This window comes from Gracilinanus agilis, chromosome 2 (assembly GCF_016433145.1).
Source record: "Gracilinanus agilis isolate LMUSP501 chromosome 2, AgileGrace, whole genome shotgun sequence".
Taxonomy (NCBI): Eukaryota; Metazoa; Chordata; class Mammalia; order Didelphimorphia; family Didelphidae; genus Gracilinanus; species Gracilinanus agilis.
In genome coordinates, this window is record NC_058131.1 from 298,564,991 (window position 1) to 298,590,929 (window position 25,939).

Consider the following 25,939-nt stretch of genomic DNA (forward strand, 5'->3'; position numbering starts at 1 on the left):
TCTTCTCTCATTAGATTGTAAGCTCCTTGAAGGAAGGAATTGTTTATTTTTTTCCTTTTGTATTTCCAGTGCTTTAGCACAGTGCTGAGCATATAATAAACTCTTTTTTTTTTCAATTAGAGCAAATGGGATTGTGTGACTTTCCCAAGATCACATAGCAAGTGTCTGAGACCAGATTTGAACTGAAGAAAATGAGTTTTCCAGACTCCAGGCCTGACACAATTCTATCCACTGTACCACCTACTACCTTTTAGTAAGTGCTTAATAAATAATGATTGACTGATTGACTAGGCTATCCAAATGACCACTTACTATAAGGGTAATCCTCTGGCTCTACCCTCTCATTGGAGGACATTTTTTTCTGGTTATACATGTATTATCATCCAAAAACATTTTTTATTGTTCATTTTTGTATGTGAATAATTTTATAAAACCAAAACCTCAAATCATATACCCAAATAAACAAATGATAAATCATATGTTTTCATCTGCATTTCTACTCCATCAGTTCTTTCTCTAGACAGTATTTCTTTTCATAAGTCCCTCAGAATTGTCCTTGATTATTATATTGCTGTTAGTAGCAAAGTTTATCACACTTGATCATTCCACAATATTTCAGTTACTGTGTAAAATATTCTCCTGGTTCTGCTCATTTCACTCTGCACCAGTTCATGTAGGTCTTACTAGTTCTTTCTGAAATCATCCTGTTCATTATTCCTTATAGCACAATAGTATCCCATCACCATCATATGCCACAATTTATTCAGTCGCTCCCCAATTGAGAGACATCCCTTTAGTGTCCAATTTTTTGCCACCACAAAAAGTGCAGTTATAAATATTTTTGTACAAACATGTCCATTTGCATTTTTAGTTTTTTTTTTAAATTTTTAAATGAAAACCCTTACCTTCCATCTTGGATTCAATACTGTGTATTGGCTCCAAGGCAGAAGAGTGGTAAGGGCTAGACCATGGGGGTCAAGGGACTTGCCCAGGGTCATATAGCTGGGAAGTGTCTGAGGTCAGATTTGAATCTAGGACCTCCCATCTCTAGGCCTGGCTCTCAATCCACTGAGCTACCCAGCTGCACCCCCTTTTGCATTTTTTAAATCTCTACAGATCTAGTAGTGATATTACTGGATCAAAAGGTATCCATTCTTTTATAGCCCTTTGGTCATAATTCCAAATTGCCCTCCAGAATGGTTGGATCAATTCACAACTCCACCAGTAATGCATTAATGTCCCAATTTTGCCACATTCCCTTTTGGAGGACTTCAAAAGAAGTAACCACAGAGAGATTAATCTGACCAATCTTGTACATAGGCCTTAAGTTATATTTGTGGATCCTTGCTGGGTTTTGAAATTTCTCAGCTATGAACTTCCTTTGCTAAATGATTACAAATCAAGCTACCTTGGAGGACTACTCTCACCTGTGGGAAACTGATGATTGCTGTGAAAATTCCCCCCAAATCAGGTAAAATCAATTTATAGTTTATGATCTAATATGGATTCTTTGTTAGAGAGAACAAGGTCACAGAACAAAAACAAAAGACTGTCATTAAAAGATTACAAACCAGGGTGGAGTCAAGATGGAAAAGTAAGAGGAAGTATTTTGCTAGTTCAACCAGTAAAGCTCCTCCATAACAACCTAGAAAATGACCAGACTAAATTCTGATCCAGAAAGTCATTAAAAATATCACAGTGAGTAATTTTTCCAACCTAGTAAAGCTTAGGGAGAAAGAGAGGTCTACAGATACTGAGACCAGAGATGTCCAAGAAAAGTTGATCATTAGAACAGAGTAGGCACACAATATACAGAAACAAATGAGCATAGTATAGTACTGTTTGACTCACCCAAAAGATCCCAGCACTGGGGAAAGAACTCACTATTTGACAAAAACTGTTAGAAAAACTAGAAAGTAATCAGACAGAAACGAAGCATAGACTATCCTCTCATACCATATCAAGATAAGCAGGAAATGGGTACATATTAGACTAAAAGGTGACAGCATAAGCAAATTAGTGATTCATTTGAGAAATTACCTATCAGACTATTGAAAGGATGCTGTGGTTATGTTCATTACCAACCAAGAGGCAGAAGTGACAAAACATTTTGATTACATAAAATTTTAAAAGTTTTGCATAAACAAGCCCAATCCAGCTAAATTGAGAAGAAAAAAAGGAAACAGAGCCAAGATGGGAGACAAAGTATATGAAACCATCTGAGTATCCCAAAACTATAACACCTCAGAATAAATTCTGGAGCACCATAGCTTGAAACAGTTCTCCCTTCATGTCAGTTATAGACCCTAACTTTATCAGTTTTCTAATTTAAAAGAAAAGAAGAAGGTTCAAAAATGAGCAAGCAACAACAACAAAAAAACCTCAACATGGGAAATTATTTTGGTGGCATGTGAAGACCAAGACACAAACCGAGAAGAAAACAAAGTCAATACTACTACATCCAAAACCTCCAAGAAAAATGTAAATTGCTTTTAAGACCAAAAAGAATTAATAGAGGAGCTTAAAAAGGAAATCAAATAGGAGAGGTAGAAGAAAAATTGGGGAAAGAAATGAGAGTAATACAAGAAAGTCATAAAAAGAGAGTCAACAGCATGGTGAAGAAGGCACAAAAAATACTGAAGAAATTAATATCTCAAAAAAAAAACAGAACAGGCCAATTGTTAGGAGGCATAAATTAAGGAAAATTCCTTAAAAAGCAGAATTGGCAGAGGCAGATAGGTGGCTCATTAGATAGAGAGCCAGGCCTGGAGATGGGAGGTCCTGGGTTCAAATCTAGCCTCAGATTTTCCTAGCTGTGTGACCCTGGACAAGTCACTTAACCCCAGTTCCTTAGCCCTTACCACTCTTCTGCCTTGGAACCAAAACTTAGTATTGATTCTAAGCCAGAAGGTAAGGGTTAAAAAAAAGGAGAATGAGCCAAATGGAAAAAGATATACAAAAATACACAGATGAGAACTTCTTAAAAAGCAGAATTGGCCATATGAAAAAAGAGGTACAAAAATTCACTGAGGAAAAGGACTCTTTACAAAGTAGAATTGGCCAAAGGAGAAAGGATGTACAAATGCTCACTGAAGAAAATATTGTCTTAAGAATTATATTTGGGCAAGTGGAAGCCAATGCCTCCATGAGACCTTAAGAACCAATCAAACAAAGCCCAAAGAATGAAAAAATAGAAGAAAATGTGAAATATCTTATTGGAAAAATAACTGACCTGGTAGATAAATCCTGGAGAGATAACCTATGAATTATTAGATTACCTGCAAGTAATGATAAAAAAAAAAGAGTTTAGACAGTATCTTTCAAGAAATCATCAAGGAAAACTGCCCTGATATTCTAAAACCAAAAGGCAAACTAGAAACTGAAAGATTCTACCAATCACCTCCTGAAAGAGTTCTCAAAAGGATAACTACCGGGAATGTTATAGACAAATTCCAGAACTCTCAGGTGTGTTAGTTAAAATCACTTGGGGTTCTATTTAGAGGTAATTGGGAGTCATTTGAGCATTAAGGTATGTAGATTATATGACAAACTTCCTGTGGACATTTTAGGGGACTTTGGAAAACTACATTTCCTATGATTCCTCATGGCAGACAGGAAGAGAGGGGGATAAGACTCCTGGAGTCAGGAGGGGCTGTCTCTTTAGTTACCTGAGCACTCAAAGATATGAAAGGTAAAATGGCTGAGGCGATGTTAGAATAGGTTTCTTACAGGTGCATGGTCAATTTATCTCTACCAGCATGGCTTTTATTAAAATACTATTTTCCCTTTTAATCTCAGCCTTCATCATTTTTAATAATAAATAACACAGGACAAGAAGAAAATATTGCAAGCAGCCAAAAAAGAAGCAATTTACATATTGTGGAGCCATAGTCAGAATAACACAAGATTTAACATTTTCTACATTAAAGGATCGAAGGGCCAGAACATGATATTCTGGAGGGTAAAAGAGCTAGGACTTCAACCAAGAATCACTTACCTAGCAACACAGTATAATCCTTCAAGGGAAAAAATATATTCAACAAAACAGAAGATTCTCAAGCATTCCTGATTAAAAGACCAGAATTGAATGGAAAATTTGACTCTCAAATAACAATACTCAAGGGAAGCATAAAAAGGCAAATAGGAAAACAAAATCAAGACATTCAATAAGGTTAAACTGTATACATTCCAACATGGAGAGATGATTCTTGTAACTCCGGAGAACTTTATCATTATTAGAGCAATTAGAAGGAGCACACATAGACAGAGGGCAAAGGTGTGAGTTGAGTAAGATGGAATGCTATTTAAAAAAATTAAATTAAATTTAGGCATGAGAAAGATGAATAAATTGAGAAGATGGGGAAAGGAAAAATAGAATGGGGTAAATTACCTCAAATAAAAGAAGCATGAAAGCTTTTACAGTGGAGGGGAAGAAGGGGGAGGTTGAGAGGAGAGTATATAAACCTTACTCTCATCAGAATTGGCTCAACAGGGAAGAATGTATACAATAAATTAGGTTTAGAAATCTATCTTACCTTATAAGATAGTAGGAGGGGAAAGGAATAAGAGAGAGAGAGAGAGAGAGAGAGAGAGAGAGAGAGAGAGACAGAGACAGAGACAGAGACAGAGAAAGAGAGACAGAGAAGGACTTATATGTATAAAATATTTAAATCAGTTCTTTTGTGGGGGCAAAGAATTGGAAAATGAGGGGATATCCATCAATTGTAGAATGGCTGAGTAAGTTATAGTATATGATTGCAAAGGAATACTGTTGTGCGCTAAGAAATGACAGGCAGTAGGAGCTCAGAAAAACCTGGAAAGACTTAAATGAACTGAAGCAAGGTGAAACAAGCAGAACTAGGAGAATATCATACATAGTGATAAAAATACTCTACAATGAATAACTGTGAATAACTTAGCAATTCTCAGCAATACAATGATCCACAATTTTCTCAAAGGATTCATGATGAAAATTGCCATCTGCTTCCAGAGAAAAAGAACTGATAAAGTCTGAATCTTATTTGACAAAACCTGCTGGGAAAATTGGAAAACAATATGGGAGCGATTGGGCCTGGATCAACATCTCACACCCTATACCAAAATAAACTCAGAATGGGTGAATGACTTGAATATAAAGAAGGAAAGTATAAATAAATTAGGTGAGCACAGAATAGTATACTTGTCAGATCTATGGGAAAGGAAAGATTTTAAAACCAAGAAAGAGTTAGAAAAAAATCACAAAATGTAAAATAAATAATTTTTACTACATTAAACTAAAAAGGGTTTGTATAAACAAAACCAATGCAACCAAAATTAAAAGAGAAGCAACAAATTGGGAAAAAATCTTCATAACAAAAAACTCAGACAGAGGTCTAATTACTCAAATACATAAGGATCTAAATCAATTGTACAAAAAATCAAACCATCCCCCAAATGATAAATGGGCAAGGGGCATGAATAGGCAATTTTCAGATAAAGAAATCAAAACTATCTATAAGTACATGAGAAAGTGTTCTAAATCTCTCATAATTAGAGAAATGCAAATCAAAACAACTCTGAGGTATCACCTCACACCCAGCAGATTGGCTAAAATGACAGCAGGGGAGAGTAATGAATGTTGGAGGGGATGTGGCAAAATTGGGACATTAATGCATTGTTGGTGGAGTTGTGAATTGATCCAACCACTCTGGATGGCAATTTGGAACTATGCTCAAAGGGCTTTAAAAGACTATCTGCCTTTTGATCCAGCCATCGCACTGCTTGGTTTATACCCCAAAGAGATAATAAGGAAAAAGACATGTACAAAAATATTTATAGCCGTGTTCTTTGTGGTGGCAAAAAATTGGAAAATGAGAGAATGTCCTTCGATTGGGAAATGGCTGAACAAATTGTGATATCTGTTGGTGATGGAATACTATTGTGCTCAAAGGAATAAAGAACTAGGAGAATTCCATGTGTACTGGAACAACCTCCAGGAATTGATGCAGAGTAAAAGGAGCAGAACCAGGAGAACATTGTACAGAGACTGATACACTGTGGTACAATCGAACATAACAGACTTCTCTACTAGCAGCAATGCAAGGATCCAGAGCAAGACTGAGGGACTTATGAGAAAGAAAACTAGTCACATTCAGAGGAAGAACCATGGGAAGAGAAACACAGAAGAAAAACAACTGTTTGAACACATGGGCCGATGGGGATATTATTGGGGATGTAGACACTAAAGAATAACTCTAGTCCAACTATCGATAATATGGAATTAGGTCTTAATCAATGATACGTGTAAAACCCAGTGGAATTACGTGTCGACTTAGGGGGGCATGAGGGAGAGGGAAAGAACATGAAATATGTAACTATGGGAAAATACTCAAAACAAAAACTTAAATAAAAATAAAATGCAGATTAAAGAAAATTTTCTTCTCTTTTTAGGGGGAGGTGGGAGCAGGTGGGACATAGCTATTAAGATAATTTACTTTTCATGACAATACATATTTGTAATTTAGTTTTGTTGGCTAGGTTTTCTTTATTTTTTTTCTTTCTCAGTAGGTCTGGGTAGGGAAAGAGAAGGAAAGAATTCAGAACTGAAAATTTTTAATTAAAAAAAAGATTATAAAGTATCTCTCTCACCCCACACCCCCATCCTCCAAGGTAAACGCAGCTCTCACAATCCAGGAGAAACAAGTATATTCAATCCTTACAAAACATTTCTAGTCCTTGAGACATCTTCTCTAGGCAAAGGCAACAAAGCCCCCAATATTTCATTTCCAGCTGGTAACAAATAAGCTTTGGCTCTTTCAATGCTGAAATTCTTTTTGTGAGGACAGCAGCAAAAGGTTACTTTGTGATTAAGTGCCTATAAAAGAGAAATATTCTAAAACTTTCTACATTTTGTTTCTGTCAAAAGTATCTTCAGCTACTTCTCTTTAATTTACTGAGATGAAAAGGCTCTAATTTGCCTATCAATTTTACTTTCAGCCAATTTACAGTAAAGTTCTTCTAACAGGGATCATTGGGAATTTGGCTACATTCATTTTTTCTTAGCCGAAAACCAAATGTGTTTTGCTTGCCAGGCTACTCCAAAACATCCCTTCTTAAGTAAAAATTGTCTGATTTTTAAAGCCTTTTTTTATACAATGAGGAATATTTATTCTTTAATATGAAACAAGTTTCATGTGTATTCAGAAAGTCTTATTTATGACAAAGGCAGCTTTAGTGACAAAATAGTTTAATGTTATGTATACTTACAGCTTAATATTTACAAAATAAGTTTATAGTAACATTTTCTATAAAAATACCAACTTTGAGAAAATACAAAGTGCTTTATAAATATTAACAATCTAGCCTCTCCTGCAATCATTGCTTTCTCTAGGCTTTGTAGTTCCAGAAAAACATAGAGTTATGGTAGTAGGGTTTTTTTTAATAGCCAGGACCTTTTTTGCACTCGATAGAATATAATGTTCTTGAGTAGGGCCCATTCATTTTTGTCTTTGTATCCCCAATGCCTTGCATGGTGCCTACACCTCAGCAGACACTGAATACTGTGTTTGTTGGCTGACAGTATGCTCTCCATGCAGTCAACCTTCCATAGTGATTGGGTACTGGGTTTGAAGTCAGGATGTCCTAGGTTCAGATCCCATTTCCTAGCTCTAGAAGCTAGAATAAGTCATTTTACCTCTCTATTTCAAACAATTCCACAGGATGAATACTTGGTTAGAGTTCTCACCCCAGAAACTCCCCATGCTGAAGTCACAGATCCTTCCAGCAAGTTTCTCTTATGCAACTTTGCAAATATAAATATGCCACTGTTAGCAAATGAACTGCCAGAGGTCTGCTTCAAAATTCCTATCCAAAAGATATCTCAGCAGAGCTTGTTTAACATAAAAAAAATCCAAAGGCATCAAATTAGAAGACCATCTGACACCTCTCAAAATTCAGTCCCTAAGTGACTTTAAAATGCTGCAATGTGATGAGGCTTAGTTTCCAAGACTCCATCTATTTATGGATATTTTACATGATTTAAAAGAAATGTTCACATGTAGTTCAGTTCACATAGTTTGTCCCTTACATCTAAACTTGTAGCCATTTTATTGAAGGATGACCTCAAAATTCCTAGTTTTCTTACAATTTTGGAACCAGGTAGGAAATTAGCATTCATTGTCAAGCTGCTCTTACCAAAAGTATTATAAACACCAAAAGGAGAGGTAGATCCTAGCCCTTGACCTAGTGGGTGTGTGTACTTATATGTATGTGTATGTGTGTGTGTGTGTGTGTATATATATATATATATAATTAAAGAACTGAATTAAATTAAAGAGAAGAAATATCCTGACCCATTCAACACATGAAGAAGCACCAAGACCAGGTTGTATGTGTTGTGTATGTAGAATGTAAGTTCCTTGGGTGGAAGGTCTAACTCACATTTGTATTTGTCTTCAGGACCTAGGACAGTACCTGGTACATAGCGCCCATTTAATCCTTGCTTGTTGGTTGATTGGTTGATTGGTAGGGCAAACAGATATAGGATTTGTGATAGGAACATGGATTCAGGGCAACAATCCAAGATGGTACTTGAGGCCCAAGAGAAAGAGATACCAGGGAAAAGGGGACATTTATTCTTCCTGAATTTTTCCTTTCTTCAGCTTCATCACCATCTCCCAACACCCCCCCCCCTTAACTATGAATAAACAGTATCTTCATGGGTAAAACACTACTTTGTACAATAGCAGACACTCAAAGTTAACAAAACTTACTCCCCTCTGCCTCAGAAAGGTAAGACCATGTACCATCCATCTACTGAAGAGATGTCATCACTATCTAGAGGGATTCACTGGATTATGTCACTCACATTTCAGCTAATAGTCACTTTGTTACAGGGGTGGAATTGGGAAGGGCTTCATGGAAATAAACTCTGGAGAAAGATCCTCCAGTGTCAAATACGGCTCCAATCTGAAAGTGTTCAGGTGTCTGACAACATCCAAAGATTAACAGGTACTGGGGAGAAATGAATTCAGTCTGAGTGTTATGTTTCTATATCAAACCAAATTTTCTAGAATACAAAGTCGAAACTCCTGAAACAAATTGACTCTTGGTGATCAAAGCAAAAATCTGGAGTCCATAAGGCTGAGCTGCTCAATTTCCTCTGGAGTGAAGTTATTTCCTCTGAGCCTAAATCCATGAAAGAATAAGATAAGTTTCAGTTAAGTGAAAAACACTGCTGCAATATTTCATAATCCATATTATTACTTTTAGAAAACTAGGGTTCAATTACATCCTCAGATACTTTATAAGGTCCTGGAAAAATGGCTTAATTTCTCTGAGCCTCAATTTCTTTCTCTGAAATGGAGATAATAAATAATATCGCCCATTTCATAGTTGTTCTGAGGAGCAAACATACCTCATGTGATATGCTTTTAAATACCTAAAAATCACTAAATAAATGAGTTGTTTATTAGTAAGGAACACTAGAAATCATTTAGTCATACAAAAATTATAGAAATTAGAGCTACAAGAGCCCTTTGAGATCATCTAGTCTGATTCCTTTTGTATTTAGAGATGAGAAAACTAAGGTCCACAAAGATGTGGTTCAGTTAAGGTCCTTCAGATGATAAAGAAAAAGAAATGAGAATTTGAACCCAGGTCTTTTGACACCAAATATAGTGTGTTCTTTCCAGAAGACTGGTTTCAAGTCTCTTATCTTCTTTATGAGGGCAGAGAGAGGATCTGTACATAAATGTTTTCCATAGAACCATCATCCTGAAAAGTTTCCTATGATCCTTCATTACTCTTTCCCCTCTAACCAATACCAACTTCCCCTCTTTGCTGTACTTAATCTGACACAGGAGATCTGGGGGAAAGGCAGTGAGATATATAAGCCAAAGAACTGATAGGATATAAATCAAGAAATTAAAAACCCCCATTCTAACTTGATAACCATCTGGTAATAGAATTGCTTGATCTTTGTTGACATACCTTGGGTAATAATTCCCCTGATTTAATCAGCACTGAGGAAGCCTTTTTTAAAGTGAAGTACTGAGACTAACTCTAGCCTTTGTAATTTAAGTGTGATACAAGAGAGTTGGGGGGAAAGGGCCAGAAAACATATTAAAACTAACTAAAGGCATAGAAAATAGACCCGAAAAAGAAATATCGTTAACTAAGAACTTATGGCTGGATTGAGGAAAACATTTTCACTATAATGTGAATGAGTAACCTATTGGAAATATTGCTAAGAGCACAGTTTTGGCAAATATGCCTTTGATATTAATACTCAATGTTGGCTTTATAAATATGGCATAACATTATAATATGGCTTTCAAAAACTTGCCTACCACAAAAATCATAGAATCATATAGCTAGAAAGAACTTCAGAGATCATCTACCCCAAATATGACCTAGTACACAAATGTAGAACCTCCCTCTGACATCCCTAACAATATCTGACAACTATATATCCCCAAAATTGTGATAACTGAGTCTGACAAATAAATAGAAAAACTTAATAAAGCTTTACAAAAGATTTCACCTTCTTTAGACCATACATCATGATTTTTTGTTTTGAAAATAGTGTCAGAGTTGCTATATATCATAAATCATATCCTTTGTAATCATTATATATATACATATAATATGTATAAATCATATCCTTTGTCATAAAGCTTTGGCCATTTTGAAAAGTAAATCTAGGTTGGCTCCCTAAAGGTGGGAGCTATAATTTCATCTCTTTTATATAGAATCTCTTGTCACACCCCAAGTTCCTAGCATCAAGCTAGGCAAGTGGAAAACCCTTTCAAGTACTGGTTGATAGGACTAACAGGACTTGAAAAATAGAAGAATATGGGCTACTCAAAACAGAAAGACTTCCCATAAGAGAGACAACTTACCAGATTGAACTAATAGTAGCATTACTTTCCAGAACCTGAAGGAGGGCAGAAACACCTCGGTGAGTAATGTTGTTGTTGGAAAGCCTGGGAACAAACATGAGAATGATCCCAATAACTTGTGAGATAATGCTACAAATACTGTTATTTCCCCCCATTTTACAAAAAGAGAAAATTGATGTCCATGGAGGTTAAGGTTACATGATTTGTCCATGACTACACATCTAGCCAGTTTCAGGGGAGGTAAGACACAAGCCCCAGGTCTTTTGACTCCAAATCTGATTCTCTCACCACTAAACCACAAATCTGAAGCTCTGGAAAACAACCTTCTTTTTAGTCATTTCTATTAAAGGGAAGGTTGGGGATAAGGATCAGCTACTTTGCATGGGGCATCCCAAAGCCTGCCCACTCCAAATTATCATTACCACTAGCCTGAAAGTTCTAGCCATTAGTCACTGAGAAGGTTCAAGAATGAATTCCAGTTGTGCTAACAACTCCCATTTTATAGAGCATTCTGTTTTCCTTATAACATCCCAATGGGATACGTAGGGCGAGAATTGTTCCCATTTTATAGGTAAGGAAACTACAGCTTTGAGAGATCAAGTAGCCTGGCACATAATAAGTGCTTAACAAATGCTTGTTGTTGACTGACTTGTTGATTAAGTGACTAAGACTGGATTGTTTTCTTGGGTGTCTCAAATACTTATTTTCCTGAAGTGATCTACCTTTCCTCTCTTCGCCCACTCACTCTAGGTATAGCAACCACTTTAAAAACCAGTCCATGGTCATGGGGCAGCTGGGTAGCTCAATGGATTGAGAGCCAGGCCTAGAGATGGGAGGTCCTAGGTTCAAATCTGGCCTCAGGCACTTTCTAGCTGTGTGACCCTGGGCAAGTCACTTAACCCACCTTGTGTAAACCTTACTGCTCTTCCGCCTTGGAACCAATAAAAAAAATCAATACACATTTATTAAACTCTTACAGGCACTGTGCTAGATGTTGATGCTACAAAAATAAGCTAATAAGGAGCTATCTCCAATCCTGATCATCGGTAGCACACGAAGCCCAAAGTATAATAATCTGGTGATAGCTAGCCCTAAATAAAGGAAACTTTATTCTTTAATTTAAGACAGATGAAGAGCTCTATCATCTTGGACAAACATTTATAGGCTAACTATATGGTGACATGGCAGCATAAGACTAGCTAGTACCTTGGTAAATGCCAAATAATGTTGGGTTTATATCATGGACTTCTAGGAAATAGTGTTTTTCTGTTTGGAGGAGTAGGATTTGAGCTGTGATATATCTAAATTTGTGCAATAACGAGTTGTTATTAACCCCACCTCCCCACAGCCTGTAGTTGTGAAATCAGCATTGAGTTCTAACTTCACAGGCACTTCTGCCAAAACCTGGTTTTTGCCAATGTCTCCCACTGGAGTAACAAGAAGATATGTTTCCCTCAAACAATTGGCATCTTCACAGCCCCCCAAAAACAACGCAAACAAGCAGAGCTGCTTGTCTGTCAGGAAGCAGACGGTTTTCAACAGAAGCAGCTGTCTGCTTGTCACTAAAGACAAGCATTTTCCTGGGGACATATTTGCCAGGGCAGATGCAACTTTGCTCCAGCACCAGGCAGCATGTGAGGCATCTCTTAAACTATTTCAAAATGAGGCCTTTTGGCTCAGGACATGGTTTGGAACATTGCCTCCCTACTATTGCCAAATGCAAACAGCTCGATCCTTTAATTGCCACCTGCTTGATGGTTTATTTTGTATTTTGGCCCCATTTGTTCTTCTGTAGGTCTAGTGGCAGCTAGGTGCTATAGTGGATAAAGGGTTGGGCCTGGAGCCAGGAAGGCCTGAGTTCAAATGTGGCCTCAGAAGCTTCCTAGCTATGCGATCCAGGGCAAATCACTTAACCTCCATTCACCTCAGTTTCCTCAACTGCAAAATGAAAATCACGGTAGCACCTACTTCATAGGGTTCTTGTGAGGATCCAGTGAGATAATATTTGTAAAGCCCTCAATATACTGCCGAACACATAAAAGACATTTCAAAAATGCTTTTTTCCTTTTCTTTCCCCACTGGAACCAGAGGTAAGAAGACCTGAGTATAGGGTGCAGCTGGGTAGCTCAGTGGATTGAGAGTCAGGCCTAGAGACAGGAGGTCCCAGGTTAAAATCTGGCCTCAGACACTTCCCAGATGTGTGACCCTGGACAAGTCACTTGACCCCCATTGCCTACCCTTACCACTCTTCTGCCTTGGAGCCAATACACAGTATTGACTCCAAGAGGGAAGGGAAGGGTTTAAAAAAAAAAAAAAAAGACCTGAGTATAAATTGTGCCTCACATGCTTACTAGTTGTGTAATCCTGGAGAAGTCACTTAGCCTCTCTCAGTGTCAGTTTCCTCATCTATAAAATGAAGATGATAATAGCACCTACTCCACAGCATTGCTGTTTAGATCAAATGAGATAAAATATGCAAAGTACCTTGCAAATCTTAAAACATAGATAAATATTAGCTAGTATTATCAACAATTATTGGGGTAGGGACAGGTAGGTGGTTCATTGGATAGAGGGCCTGGATTCAAATCTGACCTCAGACACTTCCTAGCTATGTGACCCTGGGCAAGTCCTTAAACCCAATTGCCTTACTACTCTTCTGCATTGGAATCAATTTATTTCAAGTCAGAGAGCAGGGTTTTTTTTTTAAAACAATAAACAAAAAATGATTATTGGGGTAGAGAAATCATTTCTCTCCCTGTATCCACCTTTATATTATAAAAAACCTTTGGAGCAAAATAGCTTTAGATCTCAAACATTTCCTTCATGAAATTGTTGTTCTATTACACACACACACACACACACACAATGTGCCCAAGTTTCTACTCTTTGCTCAAAGTTCTACTTCTTAATGATAACGATAATAATTAAGCCAATACTTAAATAACATATAACAGTCTGCAAATCAATTTACATGTATATAAAAGATAGATAGATAGATAGATAGATAGATAGATAGATAGATAGATAGATAGATAGATAGATAAAAACATTATTTGAGCTTTGCAACAACCCTAAGAAGCTATTATAATATCCATTTTATAGTTGAAGAAAATGAGGTTGCATGAGACTTAATGATTTGCCTGGAGTCACATTGCTAGTTAACTGTCCAAAACAAAATTGAAAATCAGGTCCTCCTAACTTCAGCACCTCTCCACTATTCCAACTAGATACATGCCAGTAAGAGAGACAACATGATGCTCACAGAGCAAAGTATCCTGTCAAGCCAGACATGACCCTGAGTCACAGAGCTATGTTAAACCTTAGAGATCATCTAGCCCACTCTCACTCCTATTTTATAGATTAGAAATATCAGGTCCAGAAAATGGAAGTTTCCCCCAAAGCCCCAAAACTAGTTCTTGACAGAGCCAGATACAAAACCCAGCCTTGCATTATTTATATCCCATGCTGCTCTGAGATAGAAGGAGTTATGCTACAACAAATTCCATTTCTTTCCCTAGACTGGGTAACATGGGAACCTCTATCTACCCTGTAATGATACAGTGAATGTGACACAAATTATGATTTAGGACCATGACCGTCCCCCATACCCCCACTACCTACTGGCAGTTAGTCAGCAGAGATATTGAGACACTGCAATATTGTTTTTACAAGTCAACAGGTTCCTTACTTAAGGACTTTCAAACTTGAATTTTTCTTGAGTCCATCCACCAAGGTACACATGTCTTCATCTTGGAGATGGTTCTCTTCAAGGCTAACAAGAATACAAATAAAATCTGGGTAAGCTGTCATCACTATAGGAAGGCTCTACTTTAAGAAAAAACCTACATCTAATTTTCCAATCCTACAAAACAAGTAAATCTCAGTGTGGCTGTTCTCATTACATGATATTGACACGATTTCTTTGTACTCACAAAGAACTGGGCTGGGGGTTCCTTGAAATACTAAACCCACCTCACTTTAAATGGAATTTGATTTGCATGCAATTTTTATGACTAAATCTCTTTTTTAAAATGAAGTGCCCCCGTGGTATTATTTTCCAGTAGGAGAATCAAAATGGCTTATAATCTACAAAACTCAGGCAGAAATAATTTTCTCTGCCAGTGAAGCCAGGTTATATGCTTTTTGTGATGGTCCCTAGTGGGATCTCAGTGCCTACTTCCACCCTTGAAAATTCAAGCTTAGAAATTTCTCTTTGATCTAAATACTAAGTCTGCAACTATCTCTTTTTTTAAGTCCTATAATTCACTGACCTCTTCAAGAGAAGGCGGTATATTTAAATACAAGGGATAATGATAATCAATTCTGGAAAAATAATTTTTAAAAGGAGAAAAAAGGAAGAAGGCTTAAATGGGAAAACAACAGTTATCATTTATATAGTCATTTAATATTTGCAAAGTACTTTACAAATATTATCACATTTTATCTTCATAATAACCCTGGGAGGTAAGTGCTATTATTATCATCATTTTATAGATAAGGAAACTGAGGAGGAAAGTCAAATACCTTGCTCAATTCAAATGACACAATTAGCAAATGGCTGTGGCTGGATTTGATCTCAGGTCTCCCTGTCTCCAAATCTGGCCTCTAAATTTATTCACTGCACTACCTAGCTACTTATAGGTGAAATAGAAAAGAAAAAGAGACAAAAGGAATAATAGAGTTATGACAGATAGATGGAGAGTAGTTTAATGGGATCTAAAGAGAAAAGGGAAAAAAGGGGAAAAAAGAAGGCTCCCTGAATATTTGGAACTAAGTATTGGCAGTTCTCAAAGAGGAAAGAGGAAAGACCCAGATTCTTCTTAGGATCAAGGGATCAGGGGCTTAGAGTTGTAACAGGTCTCAGAGGTAGCACTTGTATAAGATCCATACATATGATCAGGTGAAAGTTCACCCAATAAGAGTCAGAGAAAGAAGAGAGTAGGGGATGGAGGCTGGTGATACTCTGTTGAAGGCAGCTCTACTTCAACCAGATAACAATAATAACAAGGTCTAATGCCTTCCCAGGACATGTGGCAAGGAAGCTCTGAGGTTATATCAGACCTGATGACTACCACCCATTTTAGGTGATTCATATATAGGCATGAATGAAATTGCCATGTCTGTCTATCCCTAGAGTTTAATACATTTCCTCACATACAATAAGTGCTTAATAATACTTGTTTGTCTATCCAAAAGAAACTAGAAAGCATTCCTAAGAATCATAAAGTTTTGGACAAGAAACTAGAGTATGGATCATATATCTATCACTTCAATAGCTCAAAGGCAAGGACTTCAGAAGAAAAAGGCCTTTTTGACAAGATAAGATCCATCTGAAAACAAGATTTGCATTTCTGGACTAAGATTTAAAAATAAGAATTATAGGCTCTAGGTCCAGGACAGAGTTACACCATAGTAACAGTAAGAATGTATCTCCCTGAACCAATAATCCAAGTCTAATATTTTTAAATATATACATATATATATAATTTTATTTTTTAGTTTAATTTTAATTTAATTTTTTTTTAGAATATTTTTCCATGGTTACATGATTCATGTTCTCAAGTCTAATATTAAGGAATGAAAAGGAAGAAAAAGAAAGTGTCAGCAAGCTAGATATTAAGACTATCGACAAAGTAGGTGAAAGAATAAGAGGAAAGAGTCCAAGAAGTTCCCAGTAGGCAAAATCCAAGGAGGAATCAGTAGTAAAACCCATAACCTCAGATACCTAATATATAGTTAACATGGTAAGTGAATATGAGATGCCAATTTCGCCTCAGAGTTCTCATTAGCAGGTGTTAGGACAGAACTCATGACTGGAACATGGCTCTGGAAAGGTATTATTATTCCAAATTAACGAGAGAACCACAAGGAGGTCAAAGATATAGGAGGTAAAATCCCAGATATAGCAAAATATCCATCCAGCATTTTTTGTACTACACAAAGCACTAGAAAACAATGAAGATACCTACTGACTAAGAATGGTTAAACAAATCATAGTACATGAATGTAATGGAACAATCCTGAGAAACAAAAAATAGTATGGTAAATAAAAAGAATTGGGGGAGGTAGGTGGCTTGGTGGATTAAGAGCCAGGCCCAGAGATGGGAGGTCCTCGATTAAAATCTGGCTTTAGGTACTTCCTAACTGTGTGACCCTGGGCAAGTCACTCAATCCCCATTGCCTTAAAAAAACAAAAAGATTTATGAAAAGCACAGGAAGACATAAAGATGAAGAAGTAAATAAGCAGAACCAGGAAAACATGTTTAATGACTACAAGAACAGAAAAGGCAAACAAAAGTCAAACAGATATAATATGCAATTATAATGACCAGGCTTGATCCTAAGGCTAAGAAAATGTAACTCCCTATTTTGCTGGTGTGGGTAGAGAGGTGTGGGATTGGATGATTGTGTGGAATATTGCATAGACTGTCAAATAGGGACAATACATTATTTGCCTTTACTGAGGAATGCTCTTTTTTCTCCCTTTTTAAAAATTCTGTGTTGCAAAGGATGGTTTGCTGAGTAAGGGAAAAGAGAGGAATATTTTGAAATGAAGGTAATGTAAGAAAAGACAGCAATAAAAATAAGAAAAATGGAAAAATAAACAAGAACAAGTAGCATTATAAAATAACAATGGTGATGGAGAGGAGAAGAATAGCTAACATTAACTGGCACGTTAAAGTTTGCCAAATATTTACTTTATCTCATTTGACCATAATAAGTCTGTAAAGTAGGTAATGTAATTATTCCCATTTTACAGAGAAGGAAACAAATTCAGGGATGTTGAAGCATCTGAGGCAGGAGGAGAACTTAGATGGTTCTTGCTCCAAAGTCCAAGCTATATTCATTATAAAATAGTGCTTCTCTAGACCACATCACTGTTGTATATCTTGCCTAATTTTTCACAAGCAAAAAACTTATCTATATTCTTCTCCTTTCATATCAACTCCTGACATAGCCTCTTCATTAGTCTCCTTACGTCCAGACTCTTCCTCCTCCAATCAATGATCCTCTGCATTGCTGCCAAAGTGATATATTCCTAAAACCTGGATCTAAACACCTCTCTCCCCTGCCCAAGAACCTTTAGGGGCTCTGGGACAAAATACAGACTCCTATTTGGCATTAAAGTCTTTCACAATCTGACCCTCAAAAAGAGCCAACATTTCATTATCTGTGCACTATTTGATATCAAATCGTCATATATGTATGTAGACAGACAATAATGTATAGTTCTCCAAACATCACATCTCATCTTCTGCTCCTGTGCTTTTGCTCAAGTTATCCATCGAGTTTGGAATACTCTTCCTCCTCACCATTACCTCTTAGAATCCTTAGCTCCCTTGAAGGCTCAGTTCAAAGGCTGTCTACTACATTCTAGATTTTCCCTAGTTTTTAGTGCTCACCCTCCCTCTAAGACTACTTTATAGCCACTTTGTATATATTTTGTGCTTGTTTTTCAGTATAATAGTAGAATGTAAGCCTCTCAAGAATTGGGACCATTTTGTTTTTATCTCTGTATTTATCCCAGTATTTAAAAGAATAGGTATATATTAAATGTTTGATGAATTTAATTGACTGAAAAGGAATATGTGAAAATCCAAGACCTAGAGCTTATGGGTAAAAATCCATGTGAGACAGAAAGAAAAGGAATTATTATCACTGGAATGGCAGGAAATGATCAAACAAGTTGCAACAAATGAACTGAGTGGAATATTACTATAACACAAGAAGTAATGGACTTGGAAAATAGAGAGACTCATGGAAAGACTTGCCTGAGTTGATGAAAAGTGAAATAGGCAGGAACATGAAAATAATATTAGGTAATGGCTTCAATGATATAAATGCAATGAAAACAATTACAGCAACATCAAAGAAATGTATCCTTTATAATCAAGTTTGGCTCCAAAGAAAAAAGGAGAAAATATACTTCCCTCCCATTTTACAGAGATAGGGTACAAAATATGACATATATTGTCAGTCTTAGTTGATACATTAATTTTGCTAAACTTTCTTTATCTTAATTTTTTTTTGTTTCTTTGTTTTAAGGGATAGTCCATTGGCTAGGGGAGGGGAAGAGATCTTTTTGTAAATGAAGGTAATGTAAAAAACAAAAGATTTCAATAAAAACTGAATAGCATTTAAGGGAATATGCTACAGAACACCTAGAAAGAAATAGGAAATAAATATTCAGGAAACATCACAAGCTGGGCATGTAGGCATGTTTTAATAGTGATTGGAGACTTCAAATTATCCAGAAATGTGCTAGAGTGTTCTCTCTGCCAATATCAAAGCTGCTAATAATTTGACATCTGTATGATAATTTTACTGTTCAAAAGGTTAAAAAAATGATCAAGAGAAATTTGGATTCTGGATCTGATTCTAACCAATACACAGGAACTAACTGCTGAGGTGAAAATGATAGAAACCTCAGAGAGAAAGTCAGCATTCCATCTCAGCAATTATTACAGAGAAGGAGATGAAAGTGGCCATAATCTGACAATCACCCTTGATTTTGGGAAAATATTTCAAAGGATTCAGAGAAAAGCTAAATGGGATACTATCCCCTCTGGTCTTTTAAAGCAAAATACTCCCCAAATTATTCCTGCACATCCCTCTTATTGCCAGTCTCTTTCTGGCTCTTCTTGTGTTGTTTACAAACAGGCTTGTGAAGTTCTCTATGTTTAAAAAACTGTCTCTTAACTCTATCATCACTTCAAACTATCAAATAATTTCTCCCTTTCATAGCAAAACTCTTAGAAAGAGGCTAACTATCCCTTTATTTTTTTCTCTTCCCACTCTTTTCTGAGCTCCCTGATATCTGGCATCTGACTTCATGAATCAATTGAAACTACTATCTCCAAAGTTATTAATGATCTCTTCACTGTAAAAATCTGATGTTTTTTCTTTTAGTCTTCATCCTTCTTGACCTTTCTTTGCAGTATATATTACTCACAACTTTCTCCTCTTAGACACTCTCTCCTCTATGGATTTTCAGAGCACATAACTCTAATTTCTCCCCCTTCCGGTTTAACTGTTCCTTCTTAATCTCCTTTGCTACATTAGCTTTCGTATCCTAACCTTTAACTATGGGTAAATATACCAAATTTCCCTCCTGGATCCATTTCACTTATCTCTCTCTATCTTCTCTCTTTTGGTAACTTTATCATCTTCAATAGGTTCAGTTATCCTCTCTTGATAGTGGACACTCAAATAACCAACCTTATTTACAGAGCAACAGTGTCACATCTACAACCTACTGAGGAGTGTTTCAAATTTTTTGTCACAGATGCATCTCAAACTCAACATTTCTAAAAGAGTATTCTTAGTCTTCCTCCCTATTCCCAAAACTACTCCTTTTGAACACTTTCCTATTTTTCTTGAAGATGCCAACATTCCAGTCACCCAGGTTTATAGCCTGCATCATTCTTCAACCCTATATTCCATTGGTTGTCAAGTTTTATTGAAGCTCCCTTCACACTCTCATATCTATCCCCTTCCCTCCATTCACATGGCCACCATGCTGGTTCAGGCCCTTATGGTATCTCCTGCCTGAACTAATGCAATGATCTTCTAACTGGTCTTCCTGCCACAAGTCTTTCCCCTCTCCAATCCATCCTGCCATTGATATTCCAAAACAAAGACTTGAGTATGGCACTCCCCTGCTAAATAATGTACAGTGGCTCCATTACCTCAAGGCTAAAGTAGAAACTCCTCTGTTGGGCATTTAAGGCCCTTCACAACTTGGCTCCAACCTACCTTTCCATGCTAATTAAACTTTATTGACACACACTATAATACAATGGTACCTTGACACACGAGTTTAATTGCTCCATGGCAAAGCTCATAACTCACTTTGTTCATGTGTCAAATCGAATTTCTCCATTTAAATGAATAGAAATGCAATTGATTTATTCTGGCCCCCCAAAAAAACACACAAATTTTTTGTTTTATATGCTTTTCAATACGAAAATGTACTTTTATATAAATAATAAATAAATATATTTACAGATAATAAGAAAGAATGTAAAGAAACAAACTTGCTTATGAAATATTATTTACCTTCAAGGTCAGGTGAAGATGCTGGCAGAAAAGGTTTTCATTTCATGCGCTATCGCTTAACATAATTTACTCTCTACACATGTAACGCTACATTTAAATGCAAAATTCACCTTACCCATTACTTATGATATGTAACTTTATTGCTAAACTTAATTGCTATTTTTTACTTTACTTATCATTTTCTTCATTGAATTTTGGCTATTTTGCCACACTTTCCTTGATTTCACTTAGAGCCCATTTCAACAAAAACCTTTGGAAATTTGTTTCTTCCTCCCTTTTAGAATGTTTCAATAATGTTTGAAACAAGTGTTGTTACACAGCTCCAGCACACGACCTGTTGCAACTTTTTCTGGGTGTGTCTTTTCAATAAACTGTTTATTTTTCCCCCATAACCTCAACATCTTCTTAATCTAGCTCATACTGATTACTTCATCCACCTTGGGCTTCTCCCACAGTGGAAGCTCCTGATTCAAATACCAGTTCGTGACTTAAAGCAAAAAATCCCCATCATGATAACTGCTATCTCAGATTGCTTGTGACTCAAGGTGCTCGTGTATCAAGGTACCACTGTACTTCCAAATTGGACTTTTGTTGTTCCTCACACATAATAGTTCATCTCTCAAACTGTGTCCCATAGCTTAAAATGCAGTCCTTCCTGCTCTCTATCTCTAGAATCTCATTTCTTCAAAGGTCAGATCAAAAGAAACTTTCCACATTAGGTTTTCCTTTACCTTCCTGGCTTGCTAGTCTCTCCTATCAAAAAGAAACATAGGATGCAGCTGGGTAGCTCAGTGGATTGAGAGCCAGGCCTAGAGAGGGGAGGTCTTAGGTTCAAATCTGGCCTTGGACACTTCACAGCTGTGTGACCCTGGGCAAGTCACTTAACCCCCATTGCCTAGCCCTTACCGCTCTTCTGCCTTGGAGCCAATACACAGTATTGATTCCAAGATGGAAGGTAAGGGTTTAAAAAAAAAAAAGAAATATATACTTTGTATTTATTTTGCATATACTTTTATAAGTACATGCCACCTCTCCTAATTTAATGTCTTGGAAGATAGGGAATTACTGTACCCTAGAGATCTTTGAATAATTGTTTGAAGACCACTGGGGTCTTGTTCATTTCCAAGTTGAACTAGAAGCCCTCTGAGGTTTCTTCCAATTCTGAAATTCCATGACACTGTGATTCTAGGATTATATGTATAAAGATTATTCATGGACCATTTTTCACTCTCCATCAGCTTCCCTCCCACTACGCAGCTCTATCAGGTCTTTTCAAGCCAGTTTCCAAAGAATATGTACCTCAGTCAATCAATCAATAAGTATTTGACAATAAGTATTTGACAACCACATAATAGGTGCTGGAGACATAAAGTAAAAAATGAAATCTCCCTGCCCTCAGGGAGCTTACATTCTCTCAGGGAAGATGATCTGTACATATATAATGTACAAATGAGGATATAAATATATACAAAATACTCATGAGGTATTGGCAGCATAAACTCATTGTAACATGCATTAACCCAAGAAAAATATAACAAGAAAGGAAAAACTGCTGCTGCATAAGCATCAGTGATGTGGTCAGGGGAAAAGGGAGGAAAATAGATGCTAGCTCAGATTTCTTCGATTTTTAACCTATGTCACCTGTCCTGCTTTATTGCCAGCCTGAAATGTTAGGAAAATGGGTCAAATTGTGGATGAACACACCTGTTTTCTAACCCTCTCAGGACCTACTCCCAAAATGATAGGAAAACTAACTCCTATTTATAAAGGTTCACAGTTTTCAAAGCACTTTGCTTGCACGAGGAGCCCACAGAAACAAAGGGTAGGACCTAGCTCAAGTTCATATAACTAATCAGTTATAAAGTCAGAACATGAACTCCAAATCAAGTGTATTTTGTACTACAGCAACACTATCTCCTGTATCAAAGCTAACAGTTATATAAGGAATGGGCCTACTATCAAAGCTCTGGGGAGCTATGAAGAACAAAAGGAGAGAAAACTACCCCCAGTCTCCTAATCCCAGCTCCTCTGAAACAAGCAAAGAACATAAGAAAAATATAGGAAGATGGAGTTTATGCAGACATCAGTAAGATTCCTTTTATTGGGCCACTACTCTGGGGATTTCCAGAGTTCTTCATGATCAATGATAACTCATCCAAAGTTGTCTTGTTTTCCCTTTCCTTTAAATTCTTTAAATTAGATATTCTCTAAAAACCGATAATAAATCAAAGATAAAATGGTCCTCTAACCCTTCCACCTAGTTCGTGTCAATACTCCATTTTTTGACCGATTGAGCAGGGGAGGTACCCTAAGGCTAACTTAATGAACAAGGGTTCACTTACGGAGGGAAGGGCTGGGCTAGTCCTATTAATGCTTTCTTGAAAGTGGGGTGGGATAGAGACAAGATGGAAGATCTCCAAGGAGAAGTACAGCAAGCTCCCCCAATCTCTCTCTCTCACACACACACACACACACACACACACACACACACACACACACACACACACACAAAATAACTCCTCCAAACAGATCTAGAAAATGTGCCTAATCAAATCTTAATGGAAAAAAAGTCACAGTGACTTGTCAAGCCCAGGTCAACAAAGGAAGACAGAGAGTTCTTAATGTACCTAGGTTTTGGATCTGGCCAAGTGTGCACTCTCAGAGTATTCCAGTAGCCAGGGACCTTGCCTAAAGTCAAGACAAGATCCAAGGACCATACTAGACCACTATAACCTTGGTCAGGATGTGGAAACTGGTGCCAACTGTCAGCTGTGTTGCCTATTACCCAGTTATTGGTCACTGATTCTCAGCAGACAGAAGAGAGAACCAGTTGGTCAGGATAAAGTTTGGTCATAGTCCTTGGACAATGTAGTGAACAAGAAGCAAATTCAGAAATAAGCAGAGGCTATGTGGCTTGGACCCCCAGGAACACAATGAGGTCTCAGTTCTAGCTTCTAGTCTGAATTCTGCAGAGGAATAACCCAGGATGGAATCCAGAGCAAAAGGAAGCTTCCAATTCTATTACTCTGAGCTAACAGATGTTTCTAGCTAGCTGATAGTTGTAGGCTAGCAGCAATCTACTATTGCTAATATGCAAACCAAAGTCAGGGAACTTACAAAGCTCAGACTGGAGGAACAGTGATCAGACTTTGCTCTGGGTCAGTCCACTTTGAGAGCACTGAAGCTTTCAGGCCCCTTGCCTTGAACTGTCCCTGAGAATAACACAACAGTTAATACTCCAAGAAAGCAATAATAGGACTAGCCCAGCCCTTCCCTCCATAAGTGCTCAGATTCTGGTCCTAATATAAGGAAGGAAAGTCAGAACATAAACTGGAAGAATGAGCTAACTAAAAAAGGTCTCACCATAAAAAGTTATTATGGTAACAGGGATACTTAAGATGCAAACACAAAAGATGAGGATTCCAAAATATCTACAAGCAAAACATCAAAGAAAAACACAGCTTGAATGCAAATTCAAGTAGAATTTCTGGAAGAGATAAAGCAAGAGTTTAAAAAAAGAATTAATGTATTTTTATAAGTTAAATGAGAGAGATTAAAGAAAAAATTGGAAAAGAAATGAATCATGAAGAAAGAACTGGAAAGGTAATTAATATCCAAATATAATAGGTACAAAATTATGTTCAAGCAATAAATTACTTGAAAATTAGGATGGATTAAGTAGAAGCCAATGATTTCATGAGACAACAAAACAAAGTCAAAAGAATGAAAAAAGAGAATAATATGTAAAATATCTTATAGCAAAAACAAGTGACATGAAAAAGAGTGGGGAGAAAAAATTTATAATCATTGAACCATCTGAAAAGCCATAATCAAAAAAAAAAGAGCCTAGATATTTTATTTCAAGAAATCTTAAGAGAAACTAAACAGATCTCATAGAATAAGAGAACAAAGCGCAAACAGAAGAATCCACCAATCATCTATTGAAAGAAACTGAAAAATTATAATTCCCAGGACATTATAACACAAATTCAGGACTTTCAGGTCAAAGAAAAAATACTGTAAGCAATCATAAAAAATAGAATTCAAGTACTGAGAAGCCACAGTCAACATTATAAAATTTAGCAGTGCCCACTATAAAGGAACAGAGAGCTTAGAATACAATATTCCAGCAAGCAAAAGCAATAGAATTACAGATGAGAATAAAACTTACCAAGAAAAATTAAGTAAAATTGGAAGCAGGTAGGTAGCTCAGTGTATTGAGAGCCAGACCTATAGACAGAGGTCCTAGGATCAAATATGGCCTCAAGACACTTCCTAGCTGTGTGACCCTGGGCAAATCACTTAACCTTCATTGCCTTGCCCTTGCCACTCTTCTGCTTTGGAACCAATACACAGTATTGATGCTAAGGGGGAAGGTAAGGTTTTAAAAAAAAAACTCTACAGGGGGGAAATGATCTTTTAATGAAACAGAGAACTTCCAAGTACTCTAGATTTTTAAAAGGAGGAAAAAAAGGCCAAGGCTATAAAGAAACTTTGAAGTTCCAATATAAGAATTATACATAAAAAAGATAAATAAGAATAAAAAATGATGTGACTAAACAAGATAAATTATTTACATTCTACCATGGGGAGAAGATACATTCGGCCCCTCTGAACTTTATCAGCATCAGAGGTTATGGAGACAGTATAATTAGAAGGTTTTGGAATGGTTCTGTTATGTCTTGAGGATCTTAAAAGAATGGAAAGAGAGGTGGAGAATACACTAAAGGAAGGGAGACAGGGTTGAGGAAGGGAAGGGGAAAAAAGGGAAAGGAAGACTAAGAAAAATTATCTCACATAATCAGGTACTATAAGTCGAAATCTATACAAACAAGTAGGATAGGTTAGGGGAAAGATGATACTTGGAAGGAACTTTGTTATAATCTGAATTAAGCAAAGAAAGGACAAACACCCAAAAAAGTGGAGATATAAATACATTCCCTCAACAGGGAAATAGGGAAAAGGGAGAAGGCAGAATTGGAGGGAGGGTAGATTGAGGA

General features: G+C 36.7%; 1 protein-coding gene across 1 annotated transcript in view; it reads right to left on the reverse strand.

Annotated features, from left to right (window-relative positions):
* Positions 1–9,092: 9,092 nt before the first annotated feature.
* The window catches only part of NOD2 (nucleotide binding oligomerization domain containing 2), a 52,601-nt gene continuing 35,754 nt past the window's right edge, over positions 9,093–25,939 (reverse strand). Inside the window, exons 10-12 of the mRNA XM_044661417.1 lie at positions 14,569–14,652; positions 10,881–10,964; positions 9,093–9,165 (exon numbers count right to left, since the gene is read on the reverse strand). Of these exons, the coding sequence (XP_044517352.1) occupies positions 9,093–9,165; positions 10,881–10,964; positions 14,569–14,652 (241 nt within the window). The remainder of the gene's footprint in view (positions 9,166–10,880; positions 10,965–14,568; positions 14,653–25,939) is intronic.